Source organism: Colletotrichum graminicola (genome assembly GCF_000149035.1).
Source record: "Colletotrichum graminicola M1.001 genomic scaffold supercont1.7, whole genome shotgun sequence".
In the NCBI taxonomy this organism is placed as follows: Eukaryota; Fungi; Ascomycota; class Sordariomycetes; order Glomerellales; family Glomerellaceae; genus Colletotrichum; species Colletotrichum graminicola.
In genome coordinates, this window is record NW_007361011.1 from 512,237 (window position 1) to 527,430 (window position 15,194).

At 53.4% G+C, this 15,194-nt stretch overlaps 5 protein-coding genes across 5 annotated transcripts; 3 read left to right on the plus strand and 2 right to left on the minus strand.

The window, feature by feature from the left end:
• Window positions 1-1,959: 1,959 nt before the first annotated feature.
• Window positions 1,960-3,801, plus strand: GLRG_01817 (cytochrome P450; the record flags this gene model as incomplete). Its single annotated transcript, XM_008093151.1, has 5 exons — window positions 1,960-2,346; window positions 2,424-2,526; window positions 2,584-2,652; window positions 2,702-3,304; window positions 3,368-3,801. 5 exons carry the CDS (start codon window positions 1,960-1,962, stop codon window positions 3,799-3,801), a joined length of 1,596 nt encoding a protein of 531 aa, XP_008091342.1.
• A 1,032-nt stretch (window positions 3,802-4,833) lies between these two features.
• Window positions 4,834-8,552, minus strand: GLRG_01818 (linoleate diol synthase; the record flags this gene model as incomplete). Its single annotated transcript, XM_008093152.1, has 5 exons — window positions 4,834-4,994; window positions 5,043-5,319; window positions 5,382-5,600; window positions 5,666-8,291; window positions 8,347-8,552. The coding sequence occupies 5 exons, from the start codon at window positions 8,550-8,552 to the stop codon at window positions 4,834-4,836; spliced, it is 3,489 nt and encodes a 1,162-aa protein (XP_008091343.1).
• Window positions 8,553-10,394: 1,842 nt separating this feature from the next.
• GLRG_01819 (uncharacterized protein) lies at window positions 10,395-12,060 on the plus strand (the record flags this gene model as incomplete). Its single annotated transcript, XM_008093153.1, has 5 exons — window positions 10,395-10,575; window positions 10,640-10,800; window positions 10,858-11,863; window positions 11,926-11,978; window positions 12,025-12,060. 5 exons carry the CDS (start codon window positions 10,395-10,397, stop codon window positions 12,058-12,060), a joined length of 1,437 nt encoding a protein of 478 aa, XP_008091344.1.
• Window positions 12,061-12,977: 917 nt separating this feature from the next.
• GLRG_01820 (uncharacterized protein) lies at window positions 12,978-13,517 on the plus strand (the record flags this gene model as incomplete). Its single annotated transcript, XM_008093154.1, has 1 exon — window positions 12,978-13,517. The coding sequence occupies one exon, from the start codon at window positions 12,978-12,980 to the stop codon at window positions 13,515-13,517; it is 540 nt and encodes a 179-aa protein (XP_008091345.1).
• Window positions 13,518-13,970: 453 nt separating this feature from the next.
• GLRG_01821 (uncharacterized protein) lies at window positions 13,971-14,867 on the minus strand (the record flags this gene model as incomplete). The annotated part of the gene is made up of 1 exon (XM_008093155.1): window positions 13,971-14,867. The coding sequence occupies one exon, from the start codon at window positions 14,865-14,867 to the stop codon at window positions 13,971-13,973; it is 897 nt and encodes a 298-aa protein (XP_008091346.1).
• Between the last annotated feature and the right edge of the window lie 327 nt (window positions 14,868-15,194).

The following is a 15,194-nucleotide window of genomic DNA, read 5'->3' on the forward strand; positions in this document are numbered from 1 at the left end:
CCCGGCCTCAGCCCCCAAAGTTGCATCAGCAAACCCAACCGCCTTACAATTTGGAGGTTAGTAATGCTCTCAATACAGTTGAAGTGATGGCTGTCGTAAGTACTGGTACCAAACGGCCAAGCAGGTCCCATCCAGGGCGGTGTTTCCTGTTCGTCCGAATTGTCATGTTGCACAAATTACCCAAACTCGGCGTACGCAGATACTATATAGGTACCAAGCATGTCTCTTTTGTAAGGTGGCAAGGCAGTCTCATAAAGTCACTAGATGCCCGGTGTGGATTAGTAGGAATGCTTCCCTCAGCATGGATAGCGAGGAACGCCTCGCAAACAAAAGCCGAGACACGGGGCCGATTGCGAACTTAAGTGGAAACACCGAGTCCTTGTTCGTTTTTGGGTGGAATCCATTCGCTGAGGCTAAAGGTAAATAACCCAGGGTACTCCTGTCAACCAGGATTTAGCCTGAGTCTTTGCTGAACTCAACACTTGCTCTCAGTCTCAGTGCTCTCCGCCGCTCGATTTACTTAAACAGGATAAGCTCATGCAGCCTAAGCCTCTACAAGTAGAATGGCCCATAAGTAATCCGCCTCAAGTCAATATTGAAGAGTGGATTTGCCTGAGATGGGCATGACATCAAAGCTTATACAATTATCCAACTGTTGAATGACGTCGATGACCACCTTACTGTGTTTGATGAGTTCGTACCGATGAAAAATAAAATCTAGTCATTTATCACATCAACTGGCTGTCAATTATATTTGCAGCTTCACTTGTTTTGTGAAACCATTAACTGTCTCCGAGTGAAATCACACAATTTCCCGAATCAATCCTACTCCATAACCCACCCATCTTGGCGCCGATATGAATTATTGGTATGGTATTCTGATAGCAACACGACTAGTCACATTGCATACTTGTTGGCTGTGTGCGTTGCGAGTCAAAAGAAGTACTCCCAACGAATTCGAGCGGCTCTTTCGTTAACAACTATATTTGACGGATAAATGGTTGGGCATTTTGATTCTCACGATGAAATACATGGCTTGGGGTGAACGAAACCAGCTTAAACATAAACAATTTGCAACGAACTCAGTTTAGGCTGTGGGATGATCAACCTGAAGAATTCAGCTAAGGAATCAAGAGAGAGGAAAGAGGAAACAAGATGTAGGCTACGGGCGATGATTGGACCGCACCTGAACGCCGGGGCGGCAGATGCAAATATCACTAACCCATAAATACCGAAGATCGACCCCATCCCGGCACCGAAGCTCAACAGTACTCCGCGACGGGATGGCACCGCAATCTCCGGAAGCCACTCCGGAGTCCTTCTCGGACTCGCTGCTACACCATTCCAAACCTGTTCTGGGCCCGCTCGTGCCATATGGAGCTCGGCCCCCATCGATTGTTTCTCCCTTGCAGACTTTCTGCGGCAAAGCACCGGTATCATATCCCAATGGTTCCAGTAAGCAACACAGTCCGGTCGCATCTACCCCAAGAGTCCCCCCGTACGTGCTACTCATCACGTCTCCGGCACCTGTGACTCGAACCCACATTACCTGTCTACCCCGTGTTACTCGATGCTCAAGGCCTCAGATGCACGTTGAGATCGTCCGAGAATGCGATCCATGCGCCGGGTCAACGACTACAGACTCTGACGGGCTGTGCGGCTGCATGTCCCTTGAAACCAAACGCCGCACGCCAGCCGCCACGTTAGTAGGCGTGAGCACAGCGCCCCAAGCTCCCGGGCTCGTCGTTCTGTTCCGATGGACGTTTCGCGGGCCTGGCCAACATGTGTCCGTCCAGTCTGCCCGCGACGGCGTATTGTGCGCTGGCCGACTTCCCTTTTCTTCCAGAGTTCCCTCCCTTGATTCCTTCGGCCTTTGTTGCCTTTCCACTTTTCCAGCTACAACCCGCCAACCCGCCAGCAAGAACTTGCTCCCGTATGACCAGTGTATCTTGAACGACCATGGCCACCACCAACGATTCTTATTCTAACCAGTCGTCTTGGGGGGCCCTCGAGTCGCTGCAGGCTTTCCCCAGCCCTCTGGAGAAGCCTGTACCTTACTTCATCACAGCCTTTTTGTTGTTCGTCTTTTACTTCTCCGTCCAGCAGTCAGAGCAGACACCTCACACTGATCTGCCTATCCTAAACCCGCGGCACAAGTGGGATTTCACCTGGTTGAAGGTCAAATGGGATTTCGTTTTCCACGCCCGTCGCCTTGTGGAGGAGAGGACGAAAGCGAGCCCCAATGAGCCCTACCAGCTTCTCACGGATACCGGCGACGTGACGATTCTCCCCGCAGTGCCATTCGCCAACGAGATCCGCAACCATGAAGATCTCAGCCTCGACCGGGTTTTGGATAAGGCAGGCTTCCCTCATGGTGCCCAAATTGCAAGATGAGCATATTACTGACAAGCTGTGAACCTCAGAATTTCCACGCTTATCTGCCTGGTTTCGAGCCACTGAAGGAAGCCAATCCGCAAAAAGAGGTTCTCAAACATGTCATCCGTACAAGACTGACCCAATTCCTCTGTACGTGGGCAGTGAACCCCATCCAGTCACATAACATGACTACTAACGAAACCCTAGCCAAACTTACAGCTCCCGTTTCCGACGAGACAACACGCTCGCTGAATGATACCTTTGGCGAGGAAGAGGGTAAGTGGATCACACGATGGCACGAGCGAACTTGACTGATCCGACGTAGACTGGCAGACTGTTGCGATCAAAGTGAAGATGCTCGAAGTCGTAGCCCGAGTTTCCACCCGCGTCTTTGGCGGTGAGAAGCTCTGTCGCAACCCCGCCTGGTTGAAGATCACTTCCGAGTACGCAAGAACAAGCTTTCTGGCCTCCGAAATCCTTCGGATCTTCCCCAAGCCGCTCCGCAGCGCCATCCACTACATCAGCCCCTTGAGCCGCAACCTCCAAGCCCAGGTGAAGGAGGCCAGGGAAATCATCAATCCCATTGTAGAGGAGCGCCGCCGGGAGAAGAAGGCGGCACTGGACCGCGGCGAAGAAGAGCCCGAGTACAATGACTGTATCGAGTGGTGCGAGGAGTCGTCGGACGACGCCATCTCTGATCCTGCGATGATGCAGCTTGGGCTTTCCTTCGCCGCTCTTCACAGCACCTCTGACCTGATCACACAAGTCATGCTCGACCTCGCCCGGTATCCCGATTACTTTGAGCCACTCCGCAAAGAAATCACCGACGTTATTCGCACCGATGGCTGGTCTCGCATGGGCCTCTACAAAATGCGCCTCCTGGACTCTTTCTGCAAAGAAACTCAACGTCTCCATCCCATTGGTATTGGTAAGTAGTGTTTCTCCCCTCCCATTTTATCTGCCATATGATGCTGATGTGAGGATTCTCTAGTTTCCATGCACCGTGAGGTTACCAAGACTATGACCCTTTCAAACGGCTTGGAACTTCCGGAGGGCAGCCGTATTGCTGTCAGCTGCCAGCGGATGCACGATCCCTCCGTCTACTTGGACCCCAGCCGCTTCGACGGACACCGTTACCTTCGCATGCGAGAGTCCCTCGGCGCTGGCAACGACGGGGCCGCCCACTTCGTCAGCACCTCGCCTGAACACCTTGGGTTCGGCCATGGCCAGCATGCCTGTCCCGGCCGATTCTTCGCCGCCAACGAGGTTAAGATCATCCTCTGCCATCTTCTCCTCAAGTACGACTGGCGACTGGCAGCGGAGGTTCAGCCTAAGCCGATTAACTTTGGCTTCGCGCTTGAGGTTGACCCCAAGGCCAGCATTGAGATTCGGCGGAGAACTGGTGACCTGGGCCTCAAGGCATAGGGTCCACGAGCTCCGTGCGCGACGGTTGGATAGTATTACATTATCGGACATAGTGGCATCCGTGAACTCCTTTTATTGTCCAGCTTGCATTCCATGACTTTGCTGGTTTGCTATAATCTAAGTTGGACCACATGCAGTCATGCCAACGAACCAAATTGAAATAGCTTAGCGTTCAATACATCCCGTAAACTTTTCCTTCGGTTGTCACGAATTGTCACTCCAAAGGCTAAGATTAGGTTTTGCTGCTATGCCATTCGATTTATACAAGACGTGCGTTTGAACATCAAACTGACTTGGCCCTTTCAAGCTTCACCTGTGATCAGCGGCCCGACTACGGTGCGTCTGCTAAGACAACTGGTCTTTTGAGTTCATCTCGTCTACGGCCCTCGGGTAATGTTGCCGCCAAATTGCGCCGACGGGTGTGCGTCACTGGGCCTTTCACATTTTCCCCCGGTTTTCGACAAAGTTTACTATAAGGGCAATCCAGCACCTCGCTGCTTCACTAGATTCTCCTATCGGGGGATCTTTTCATTTCAAGATCGGGGATTCAGAGTCCAAGCCTGCTTCCCCGCATAACATGTGTTGATGCAAAACGTATTCAATGCATCTGTGTTTACGACTGGACATATCTTTGCCTCAGGCGCCATACAACAGATTTCTCAGGGGCGGAAAACGAATAGCTTAGTTGGTTGATACTTCTGATGAAGAGTTCTACCTCATCTAGGGCAAGTCTGGACTGAGCTTGGTATATTTAGGGCTTGGTCTGCGAAGTTGTGACAATGGGGTGTCCACTGGCTGAATTCTAAGACGAAGCAGAACTGAGTTTTCCGCATTCATACCTCAATCTAGATTACCAGCAGTCTGCCTTTGCTTCACCTCCGCCTATTCCATTGCAAAGGATGAAGATCCGTAGTCCTTTTCCAAGAGACTTTTGACGTACAACATGAACGACGAAGTGGTCGGTGACCGGGGGAAAGAGTATACGACAGCCGATTCAAACTCCCCGGGGCCTTCCTCTCTCTGCGGGAGCTTTCATGAGCTGCCATTTGTGCCATTGCTGCTGTTGCCATTCAGGAGCTTCTCCTTGCGCTTCTGAAGCAGGTAGTAGTATTGGCCTAGGTCGATAGGCTTGTTGGGCTGAACATCACCCTCAAAGTTCCCCTTTCCGTGCCCGTCAAAGTGAACCTTCCAGGCTATCGGGGTTTTAGCGTTGCGAACACACATTCTGAGGAGGCACTTACTGCTTGCATCGAAGCCCAGGTAGGACCAACTGTCGTTGAGGTAGGCCTTCTCGCTACCAACACGGATTGTCTTGACCAGACCCATTTGGCCCGGGGCTGGGCGCAACTGCTTGAGATCGGCCACGAGTTTCACAAGGCCGACAATGAACGTTGTCGCAATGTCCTTGGCGAGGCACTCGTGCTGGCCATAGCTGAAAGCCGATACGGGATCCGTCTTGCGTTTCGCGTCAAACTTGTCGGGGTTCGCTACCTCCTTCGGGTTGCGGCCGGCATCGCCCTGAAATCACAATCAGAACGCGGCCCTTGTTCATTTTTCTTTATGACTGAAAGGGGGCTTACCAGAAGCATCACCACAACATTTCCAGGTTGGACCTGCTTGCCGTCAACCTCAGCCGCCACCGTGGCCACCCGGACATTGCGCTGCGAGCTTGTAAGGCGTTGGGCCTCCTTGACGTAGGCGTGGAGCCCGGCATCGTCATTCTTTTGAGCAAGAGTCTGGACCTCTGCCCAAATAGAGGCGTTCTCGCGACGCAGGAAGTACTCCAAGACTTCGTAGAACTGGGCAAATGTTAGCTCGGAGCACAAAGCAGGCGGCTGAACGAGGTATCTGTGGATATACTTACAGCCGTCACAGGAGCACCAATGCCTCCAAATGCTGTAAGCCACATGTTGTCTACAACCTGCTCGGCAGAGTTACCCTGCGCCAATAGCTCCTCGACAAGCTTGTGGCCACAGGAACGCAGCGAATCCTTCTTGAAGTTGGACTTGCGGCCGACAACACCAGAAATTGTCGACGCGATTCCGAAACCCAAACCTCGCCCAACAACGACCTCGTTGACGAGCCCGCGGGTCGAATCGATGATGGCATTGACGCTCTCTGTCGCTCGGCGCCGGCGGTTCCAGGCCTGAGCGGGATCGTTGTTGTTGACACCCCAGACGCGAATGTTGAGCAGGTGTCGGTAGAGATCAGCGGCGCTGAGCGTACCGTTCGGGTTCTCATCGGTGCGCATGTCGAAGTAGAAAAGGTCTGCGAGAAGCTGAGCGTTCAGCGGAATGGCGACATCGCGGATGATATCCATTTGGCAAAGACCCTCCTTCAACTTGAACGTCTCCTTCTCAATAAGCTTTGCACCCACACGGTCGACGAACTCGTGAACGGCGTTGTGCAGGTTGGGGATCTTTCCCATCGCCTTGAGGAGGTTGACGCGGTGCTGGTAGTTCTTGGGTTCGTCGCCCGCAAGCATGAACCAGCTGATGTCCTTCTTGGTGCCCGTGAACAAGTCGTTGAGAGGCTGGAGCCATGGCACCACAAACTGCTTGGAGTTGCCGAGAACTTGCTTGATGGCAACGCTGGTCGCCACGACGACTATCTTCGGGGGCGGCTTCGGGTCATTGGATGTGTACAGATGGAGGGTGCCCAGCTCCTTGGCAATGGATTCGTTCGCCTTCTTGGTATACATGGGCTGCATGACGGCCACCGAATTGTACGGGAACCAGTTTGGAAGACCACGCTGGATGAGCTTGTAAAGCATCGAGCCCCCGAGCGTCTTGTAGTCTTGCTGGACCTCGTTGTACCCCCAAGCCGTCAGGTTTGAGACGGTGTAGTCGAGCGTGTTGAATCTATCCGACCGCACAAGTGTGACTGCGTCAGACAGAACGGCTCTACCGACAGAGTATGTAGGACAGATGCCGCTTCCCGTGTTTCTGGCGGGCTTGATATCCTCGATCATGAGGCCAGGGTACAGCTCAACCATGTCGGGGTCTGTGTACAGCTTCTCGAGAAGGGTCGCAATTTCTGGGTTCGAGTTGATCTCGGCGAACTTGTCGTACTTCTTGAGCCCGAAAAACTCTCTGAACTCATTCAAACTGGCTACCTGCCACTTACGGGCCTGGTTGATGCCAAGGATCTCCACGATCTTGAGAGCCTTGGGAACCATGCGTGCACCGAAGCAGCCAGCAGGATCGTCCATGGCCTCCTTCAGAACGCGCACAAGATCCTCGTCCTTGAACTTGCCGTCCGCCTGGCGTTCCAGGTTGTCAAATGTACGGGCGCTGGGGTCCTTGGGGATGCTTTGCTCGAACGTCATCAAAGCCTGGCCGAGCTCGGCCATGCCGACATTCTGCAGATCCTCAGGCTTGCGGTCCGGGAAAAGCTTGGCAAAGAAGTTGTCGATCCAGCGCTCGTCCTTCTTTGAGATGCAAGAGTGGAAGCGGTAAAGCAGGTTGAACTCGACGCTGACCTGGTTGCCAACGCCGCGGGGCACGCCCTCGCCGTCAAACTGCTTACCGATCTCGACGCGAGGGTCAAGGGTCCAGTCGCTCTTGGAATGGTGCGTGTTCGTAATGGCACGCAAGTAGTCGTGGAGGGAAATGTTGATGTACAATCCACCGACAATCAGACGTGCTGTGTTGAAAAGGTCATGGTCCTGCTTGGCCACAGCCTTGGCCCTGTCTTCGGGGCTGGCGTCGGCAGGGCACTGCAGAGTGAAGCGACCGTTTTCGTTGATCTTGAGCAAAATGTCGCAGACGTAGTTGTGGAAGCGGTTGTATAGAACCAGCATGGCGTTGACACCGGCAGGTTGTCCGAGGAGACGTCTTTCGTGGAAGGTATCGGGCTTGAGCATACCCTCTTTCATGGTACGGATCTCCAACTGATCCTTGAGTGAGGATCCGTAAAGCGGGGCAAGATCGAGATACGACGACGTGTCGGACTTGTTCATGTCCGTCCGGTTGGTCCGGAAGATGTCGTGGATGATGATAGACGCATGGTAGAAGAGCATGGACGATATTCCGGCAGGGTTCTCCTTGAAGGTGCTATCGTCACGGGCCATCAAGAGGTCAAACAGGAGACCTGGGTCTGGCTTGACACCATGGAGTCTCTTGCTGGTCCTGACCGTTTTGGCGTAGGGGGTGCCGGCTTTGCCCAGGTTAGGCTCGAGGATGTTGTTGTAGCTTCCATCCGGCATCCTGTAGTGGTGGAGTCCATCAGGTGGGCGAGGTACCTGCTCACGTAGAATCACGTCGCTGTCAGGGGCCTTGAACTCGATCGAGTCCTCGGTCTGTTGCTTGTCCTTCGATGCTGTCTCATTGGGGTTGACGACCTCGTACTTGACATCACCACCAACATAGCTCAGTGGCGGATGCTGGAGGGTACCCCAGAGCGTATCAATGAGTTTGTTGGTCAGCTGGACCCTGGTGCTCGATGTGGAAGGGAGGGATGTCAAAATCCCGATCAAGATCTCAGTTGTTCTGGATGAAGTTAGTTCATCATAGATGCACAGAGATGGCACGATCTTGCACTTACCCCTTCTTGTCATCAAGAGGCTGGCCTTTTTGGAGCAACTCCTTGATGAGGCCAGCGAGCTCTGCTGGAGATGTCTGACTACGCAAGCCGGCATAGTCTTTCAGTAGGTCTGTAGCGACCTTTGTTGGGTCAGAAAAAAAGTTGGCAGAGCTCTTCCTCTCATCTCCATAGGTCTCCCCAGCCATGAACTTCTGGTCGAAAGACATGGCTTTTCATAGGCGGTCGAACTTTGGGTATGTCAAAATTGTAGAAGGTAGAACTGGGTTGAATCTGCCTCTCTCGTTCTCATTCTCTTGCAAGCTTGCCTGACATGTTGCTCACCTTATACAAAATACAGTCAACCAGCTGATGACACTCTTCCCGACAATCTCAAGGGATAACCACGACATGTGTCCTCATTTCCTGTTTTTCGAGCAACCCCTCATTTCATGATCTGCATGTAGGTGGCGGTTAAATGCCGCAGACGATCGAGGCATCTGCCTACCTGTACACAAGAGGCTTTTCGATGCATCGCCATTAGGCTCTTTACGAGTTAAGAGAGTAACCTTGTAAACCCCGTGGCGAAAATTGTTACCCAAAGAGATTGGGAGCATGGCGGCAACAGACATGCCGGCGTGTTGATGTTCCAGCCAAGTATGATTGACTTGTCGCGCTGGCCGGAGACACACAGATGGCGGTGTCTCACAGTGAGGGGGATGCGGACGAAAGAGGCATCATATCATGTCGGCGGTCATGATTCTCAACTAAGATATGTAGCCAAGGCTGTCTTCCATAGGCTCCTATGTAACATTACACGAAGAAGCCGTTATGCTTGCTGCCGTACAAAGCGGCAGTTAGGGATCAAGAAGGTGCCACAGTCTTTGTCAAATATCCTCAGCCAATTGAACTTCGCCATGCCAGTCAACGACCGGAAGGCAAGGGAAGTGGGGAGGGGGGGGGGGGGGAAAGAAATTCCTAGCTGAAGCCAGGGAGACTGACTGGTTGACTTGTTGATTCATGCAACCTAACGAGATAGCGCGAAGATCACCTCGTTTCCGAGCGGACCGCACCGTCTATCTGCATGAAGGGATACCCAGGTTTCAATCACCATTTGGTTGGTGTTCGGGTTGTCCGACATAGTGGATCCCTGTAGTTGCTGTGAACTGGCATGTTGCACTGCGGTGTATCCAAGACATTGCATGTGAGTGAACCTATCCTGTACCTCAGCGTGAGACATTGTATGTCTTCCCCGCAGACTTGTGGGCTGAGCTTAAGCATATGTGTCTAAGGTCCAATGCCCTTTTTCAATCATTCAAATATTGTAATCCTAGCTGATCGTCCTTGGCTAACCCCAAATGGAGATGCAGGGCGTTGCGGCTGAGAGTGATTCGAAAGACATGTCGGAAACGGGACAAGTGAATACTCACCGCAAGTGTCCATCACCTGGTCGGTGGCTTTGAATATGCAGTATCCGAGTTAGCCAGTGGATATGAGAAATTCGATTTATCTTGGCGACAAACCTAAACCAGTGGAATGTTGCGAGCGGTCTGATATCCATTCTTACCCGCCCGTTGGGGCCGACGCAACAGGTTGGCGTGATTCTCCGAACATGACTGTTCTCGCCTAGCGTATGATATCACATGCAATTGATAGTTAGCCAAAGGTGCAAGTGATGTGCGCCGGTGCCCTGCATAAATGGAGCGACAATACGGATACACAAACTGGATTACGACATACGGGTGCAGCTGTTCCGCGGGGTAACGATTCGAGGCTTGACACAGCTGTCTCTCCCGGCTTGCCGCGCCAGAACCAAGTTGGGTATGATTGACATTCTCAATTCATATGTCTTAGTGGTGGAACAAGTAAGGGTTTTGCCGTTACGCAACCGCCGGGCTAATTGATCAATACGCACGGAGGTCCGGCAGATAATAATACATCATACGAAATTCCACATATATCAAGTTTGCTGGCCTCCCTTTGAGGCTGATACGATAGTCCATCCACGGCTTCATCACTTGTCTTGGTCTTCTCACACGTCCTCAAGATTGTTACAATACTGACTCTACACGATGCCTGCTGCCGTGAGCAATGGTAATCAAGGGACGGAACAGAGTTCTGCTCCCAAAAAGCTGGTTCTCTGCTTCGATGGAACAGGAAACACCTTCACTGGCTCCAACTCCGACACCAATGTGGTGAAAATACTGAGCAAGTTAGACCGCAATGATCCGAACCAGTTTCACTACTACCAAAGTAAGTGTCTCCAGGAGAGAGGAATTGCTCAACGAGTCATTGTTAACATGACGTCTCTCGTCAGCTGGTATCGGCACATATGACATTAACGATGAGTCTGTCAACAAAAGCTGGTTTGGCGAGATGCGAAGCTCCATCTCCCAAACCATTGATCAGGGGATTGGCACGACATTCGACGCTCATGTTCTTGCCGGCTATCGTTTCCTCATGCGTTACTATGATTCTGTAAGTGTACTCACTATTATTGCATCAAGCAACAGCTACTAAATGGCCAATCTCTAGGGTGACAAGATCTACATGTTTGGGTTCAGTCGCGGCGCCTTCACAGCCAAGTTTTTGGCGCGCATGATTCATACCGTGGGTCTTCTCTGCAAAGGCAACGAAGAGATGGTTCCTTTCGCCTACCGTCTCTATCAGCGCTACTTGGCAGGTGAGGTCGAAGACTTCATTGTTGCTCACCCCAAGAAGTCCAAGAAAGATAAGAGCGGAAAAGCAAACGGTGCATCCAATGGCAACGTCCCAGCCCCAGGCATGGAAGACGACGAGCACCCTCTCCATGACGACCATACAGAGGGCGAAGACCCGGCAGCCCACGGTCACAAATACGAAGTGGCTCGGGATGAGATTGCGGCGTTTAGTGACACATTCTGCCGCAAGGAGAGGACGATGCACTGTGGACAGATGGAAGAGTCCAACATCAAGGTATTTTTTCTCGGCATCTGGGACTGCGTCAACTCCGTCGCGGTTTTGGAGCGAACCACCCCAGTCCCGGTCCCTGTCGTAGGTACGGCACATCATGTCCGGCATGCCGTTGCCGTCGACGAGCGCCGCGTCAAGTTCAAGGCGGCACTCCTCGCCCAAGACATGCGCGACACTGACCACACGCACGAGGACATCAAGGAGGTCTGGTTTCCCGGCTGCCACGGAGACGTCGGCGGTGGTTGGCCTGCTTCCGACGATAACCCCCTTGACACCAGGAGCGAGAACATGACCTTCTGGGAGCGCGTCAAGAACTTCTGGGTGAGCCGGAAGACCAAGGGGGCGAGCAAAGCGTTGGGACACGACCGTTTGCAGATGAGTGACATCCCGCTGGCCTGGATGATTCGTGAAGTCGAGCTTGTCGGCGAGCAAGAGCCATCAGCGGCTCTGAAATGGCGCGAAAGCCTGCATGTGTTCAAGGACCGCTTCAAGAAGTACAAGAAGCAAGCGCTCAAAGGCGTCATCCACGATTCTCTTGCGTTTGGCTGCGGCACCGCTTTCTTCAGGGTACTGCTATGGAAGTTCATGGGTAAGGAGTTCCCCGCCGCGTCACGCCTTTCCCGTTGTTTGATACTGACTCGAACCCAACAGAATGGCTTCCTTTCATCACCCGCTGGGAGCTCGAGGATAGTGGGTGGCAGAATGTTCGCTTCCCGCTCAATGGCGGAGATACTCGCGACATCCCCAAAGACGCCGTCCTTCACGAGTCCCTGCTCTGGCGCTTGAAGAACGACAAAACGTATTGCCCTGGGAACAATCACGGCGGCCGGCTCCCACCTTGCTTGAAACACAAGCATGCAGTTGCCGAATGCAAACCTGCAGTAGAACACGAGGCAGACGGGATTTCTGAACATAAGACGTTCAAAATCCACAGGGCCGCATCTGATCTTGTGCAACACGAAAACGGGTCAACTGTATCGTGATTGGTCAGTGAAGGGCAGGGCTGCTGAGTGGGTAGACAGAAGCTAGTTGTGTAGAGAACATGTAGTTGACATTAGGGTATAGCCCAAACATTGTTTTTATCATCGTGAAGTTGTGTTCTATCATTGCGTTGTCAAGCTGGGAATAGCTTCTTATGGATCGTTGAGTTAACCTGCGCCTCAGAAATGGCTTACCAACTGCACGCCCACGCAACGGGCGACGTCTATGCCGAGGTCCTTCACAGCATCTATCTCCGCCACAACATCTATCTCCGCATTTACGAGCTCGTATGCGATGGCTGGGTACGGAATATATGACACCAAGTCTTGCTTGGAGGGCCTCCAAAGGCCTCCGTCAGGGCCCTCAGTTATATCCATGAAGAAAAGACATCCTGATTCCTCTACCATCTACTCGGCCCATTTTCGAAAAGCGGACGAAGATTGAAAAAGAAGAATTCGTATAATACCCCGCACGATGCATGCATGGATGGGTAAGTTCTGACGTCGGCCAACACGCGGCGTCCGCCAAAGCACAACCGAGGTTCAAAGGACTATGGATGCACCAGTAAGAGGAGATCGGTCACATCTTAGTGTTAAGCAATAAATAGGATGCCGCGAGCTCCAACGGCCTCATGTCTTATCCTCTAGGAAACTCGTCCCCACCCCCAAGTGCCACTCGCCCGTAGCAAACCAAACGCTTCAGTTTGTGCTACATCGATCGTCATGCCGTTTTATCAGACCTACCACACTTACCCTCTATCTCAAACCCAGCGACAGTCCTTTGCCCTTTCCATCACCAACCTGCACTGCAGTGCTTTCAACACGCCGGCGTTTTTCGTGCATGTGAGCTTCAGCGACCAGAGCTCAAAACCGGATGATGGGACGTACTTCATGGCTGGAAAGCCGCACTCCACCAACTGTAACCGCATCCTTGCGGTGGTGCGGACGTCGGCGTCCCGAACAAAGGCGGACTTCGATAGGCTTGCAGCCAGCATCGAAGACGCGTGGAACGGCGCTCTAGAAGAACCCGATGCCGAACACACCAAAGGGTACAAGGAACCTGACGAGTGCAAAAGATTGCTTATGATTATGTTTACGCCGATGTTGGCCATCAGAGAAGGTGGAATGGCCATTCCAGAAGCCGGCCACGAAGATGACTGGTTAGCACAGCAGCTGCCTTATATCAAGACAATGGCCGAAAAGCACAATGTAGATGACTTTAGGGAGTTGCTGGAGGAGGTGGAACAAAGACAGAGCATCTGATACTTGGGTAGTCAACGCAATATCCCTCTTGTGATCGCACATGTAAACAGCATGGCGTGTGGTGTACACACAAACAGGAATAGCCGCCCTCCGGCATCCCTCGCAAACACGCCCTGCTCTCTCCTACCAAGATCGTGACCCTCTATCTTCGTAACGAGACAGCCCCCGGTTTGTATCTAGCAGCTAGTGAAGAAGGAGAGGCAAGCCGGGGGGATCAATTTTGACGACGAAGCTCAACCGGAGCAACTAGACCGAGGGTGAGCATCCGAGTTGAGAAATTCATTGGCCGAGACTTTCTTGTCGAGATGCAGGGCAAGCAAGATCAACCTTTGCTGCTTGGCTAGTATCCATAACTCAAGAAGGGGAATGAATTTCTTGGGTCATATTGTGACGAATCACCCAGTCCATCGCTTTGCCGAAATTCCTCTTTGCTCATCCAGCTGTCGTTGAGCATCAATCCTCCCGCCATCTGACAGCCCAATCACCTTTGGCATAGCTCGGCTCGACGACCTTTCCTTGCATCACGGCCTCGCATTTCCTCCGCTCATCCTTCCCATCCACGAGGAAGCCGAAGACGACGCCGCGTCGCGCGGCACAGCGCACCATCTCCCGCTCGTGTGCCCTCCTCTGCCCCTCGGCCCGCTTCTCGCGCATCTCGTCCGTCTCCTCGGTCCGCTCGGCGCGCCCTTTCTCCCCGCCCACGCTGCCGTTCACCTGGCTCTTCGTCTGCGGCGGCCTGACGCGCGTGCCGCTACGCACCGAGAGGCCGGCCTGCACGCCGGGGTCCATCTCCGCGGACCTTGCGCGCCCCAGCCCAAGCATCTCGTCGATGACCTCCTCCCCCGGATCCTCGCCGTCGTGCTTGTCGCCCGGCGGTTCTCCGCCGACTTCGATTGCCTCGTCGTCCGAGTCCGAGTTGGCGTTGCCTTGGATGACCCTCGAGGCGCGATTCTTCCTCCGCCCGTATACCTTGTCCGGATCCTGTCTATCGCCAAAGACCCTGCTCTCGACCAGGTCGCAGGGCACGAGGGTGCGGGCGTCGCCCTTGACCTTCTTGGTCTTGGTCCCGTCGACCTCCTCCTCGCCCTGCAGGAACCGCACAAAGGCCCGCTCGATTTCCTTGTCAAGGCGGCCGGGCTTATGGCCGCGGCAGCGGGAGGAGCAGTACTTGGCTTCGGGCTTCGCCTCCGCTGTCTTGGACGCTTTGGACGCCGCCGTGGACCTGCGGCTCGAGATGACGCGGCCGCACGTACGGCAGTAGGGCGTCGCGTCGCCGTTGGGTAGGAGGTAGAAAGGCGCCGGCGTGGCCTGGGACTTGGAGGGCCGAGACCAAGAGTCCATCCAACTCATGGTGGTGGTGTGAAAGGGTGTTGTCTGCGGGAGGCGACGTAGGTGGTGGAGGCGGATCGGGTGCGTAACGAGGATCTTTCGAGTGGTCCGGCCGAGTATTCTGATGCGATGGAGAGCAAGCGGTCGGTGTAGCATCTGAAGAAGGCCGGCGATGGGATGGGAAGTAGTTGGGCGTGGTGTTGTGTGCAGAAACAAAGGGAGAGAGTTCCGAGGTTGAAGGTTGTCGATCAGTTGGGGACGAGCTCTACGTCATCGATGTCTTGTCTTGGATTCCAGCTTGCTGATATGTCTGTCTGTGCCAAACATCGACAAGTCCACGAAACGTAG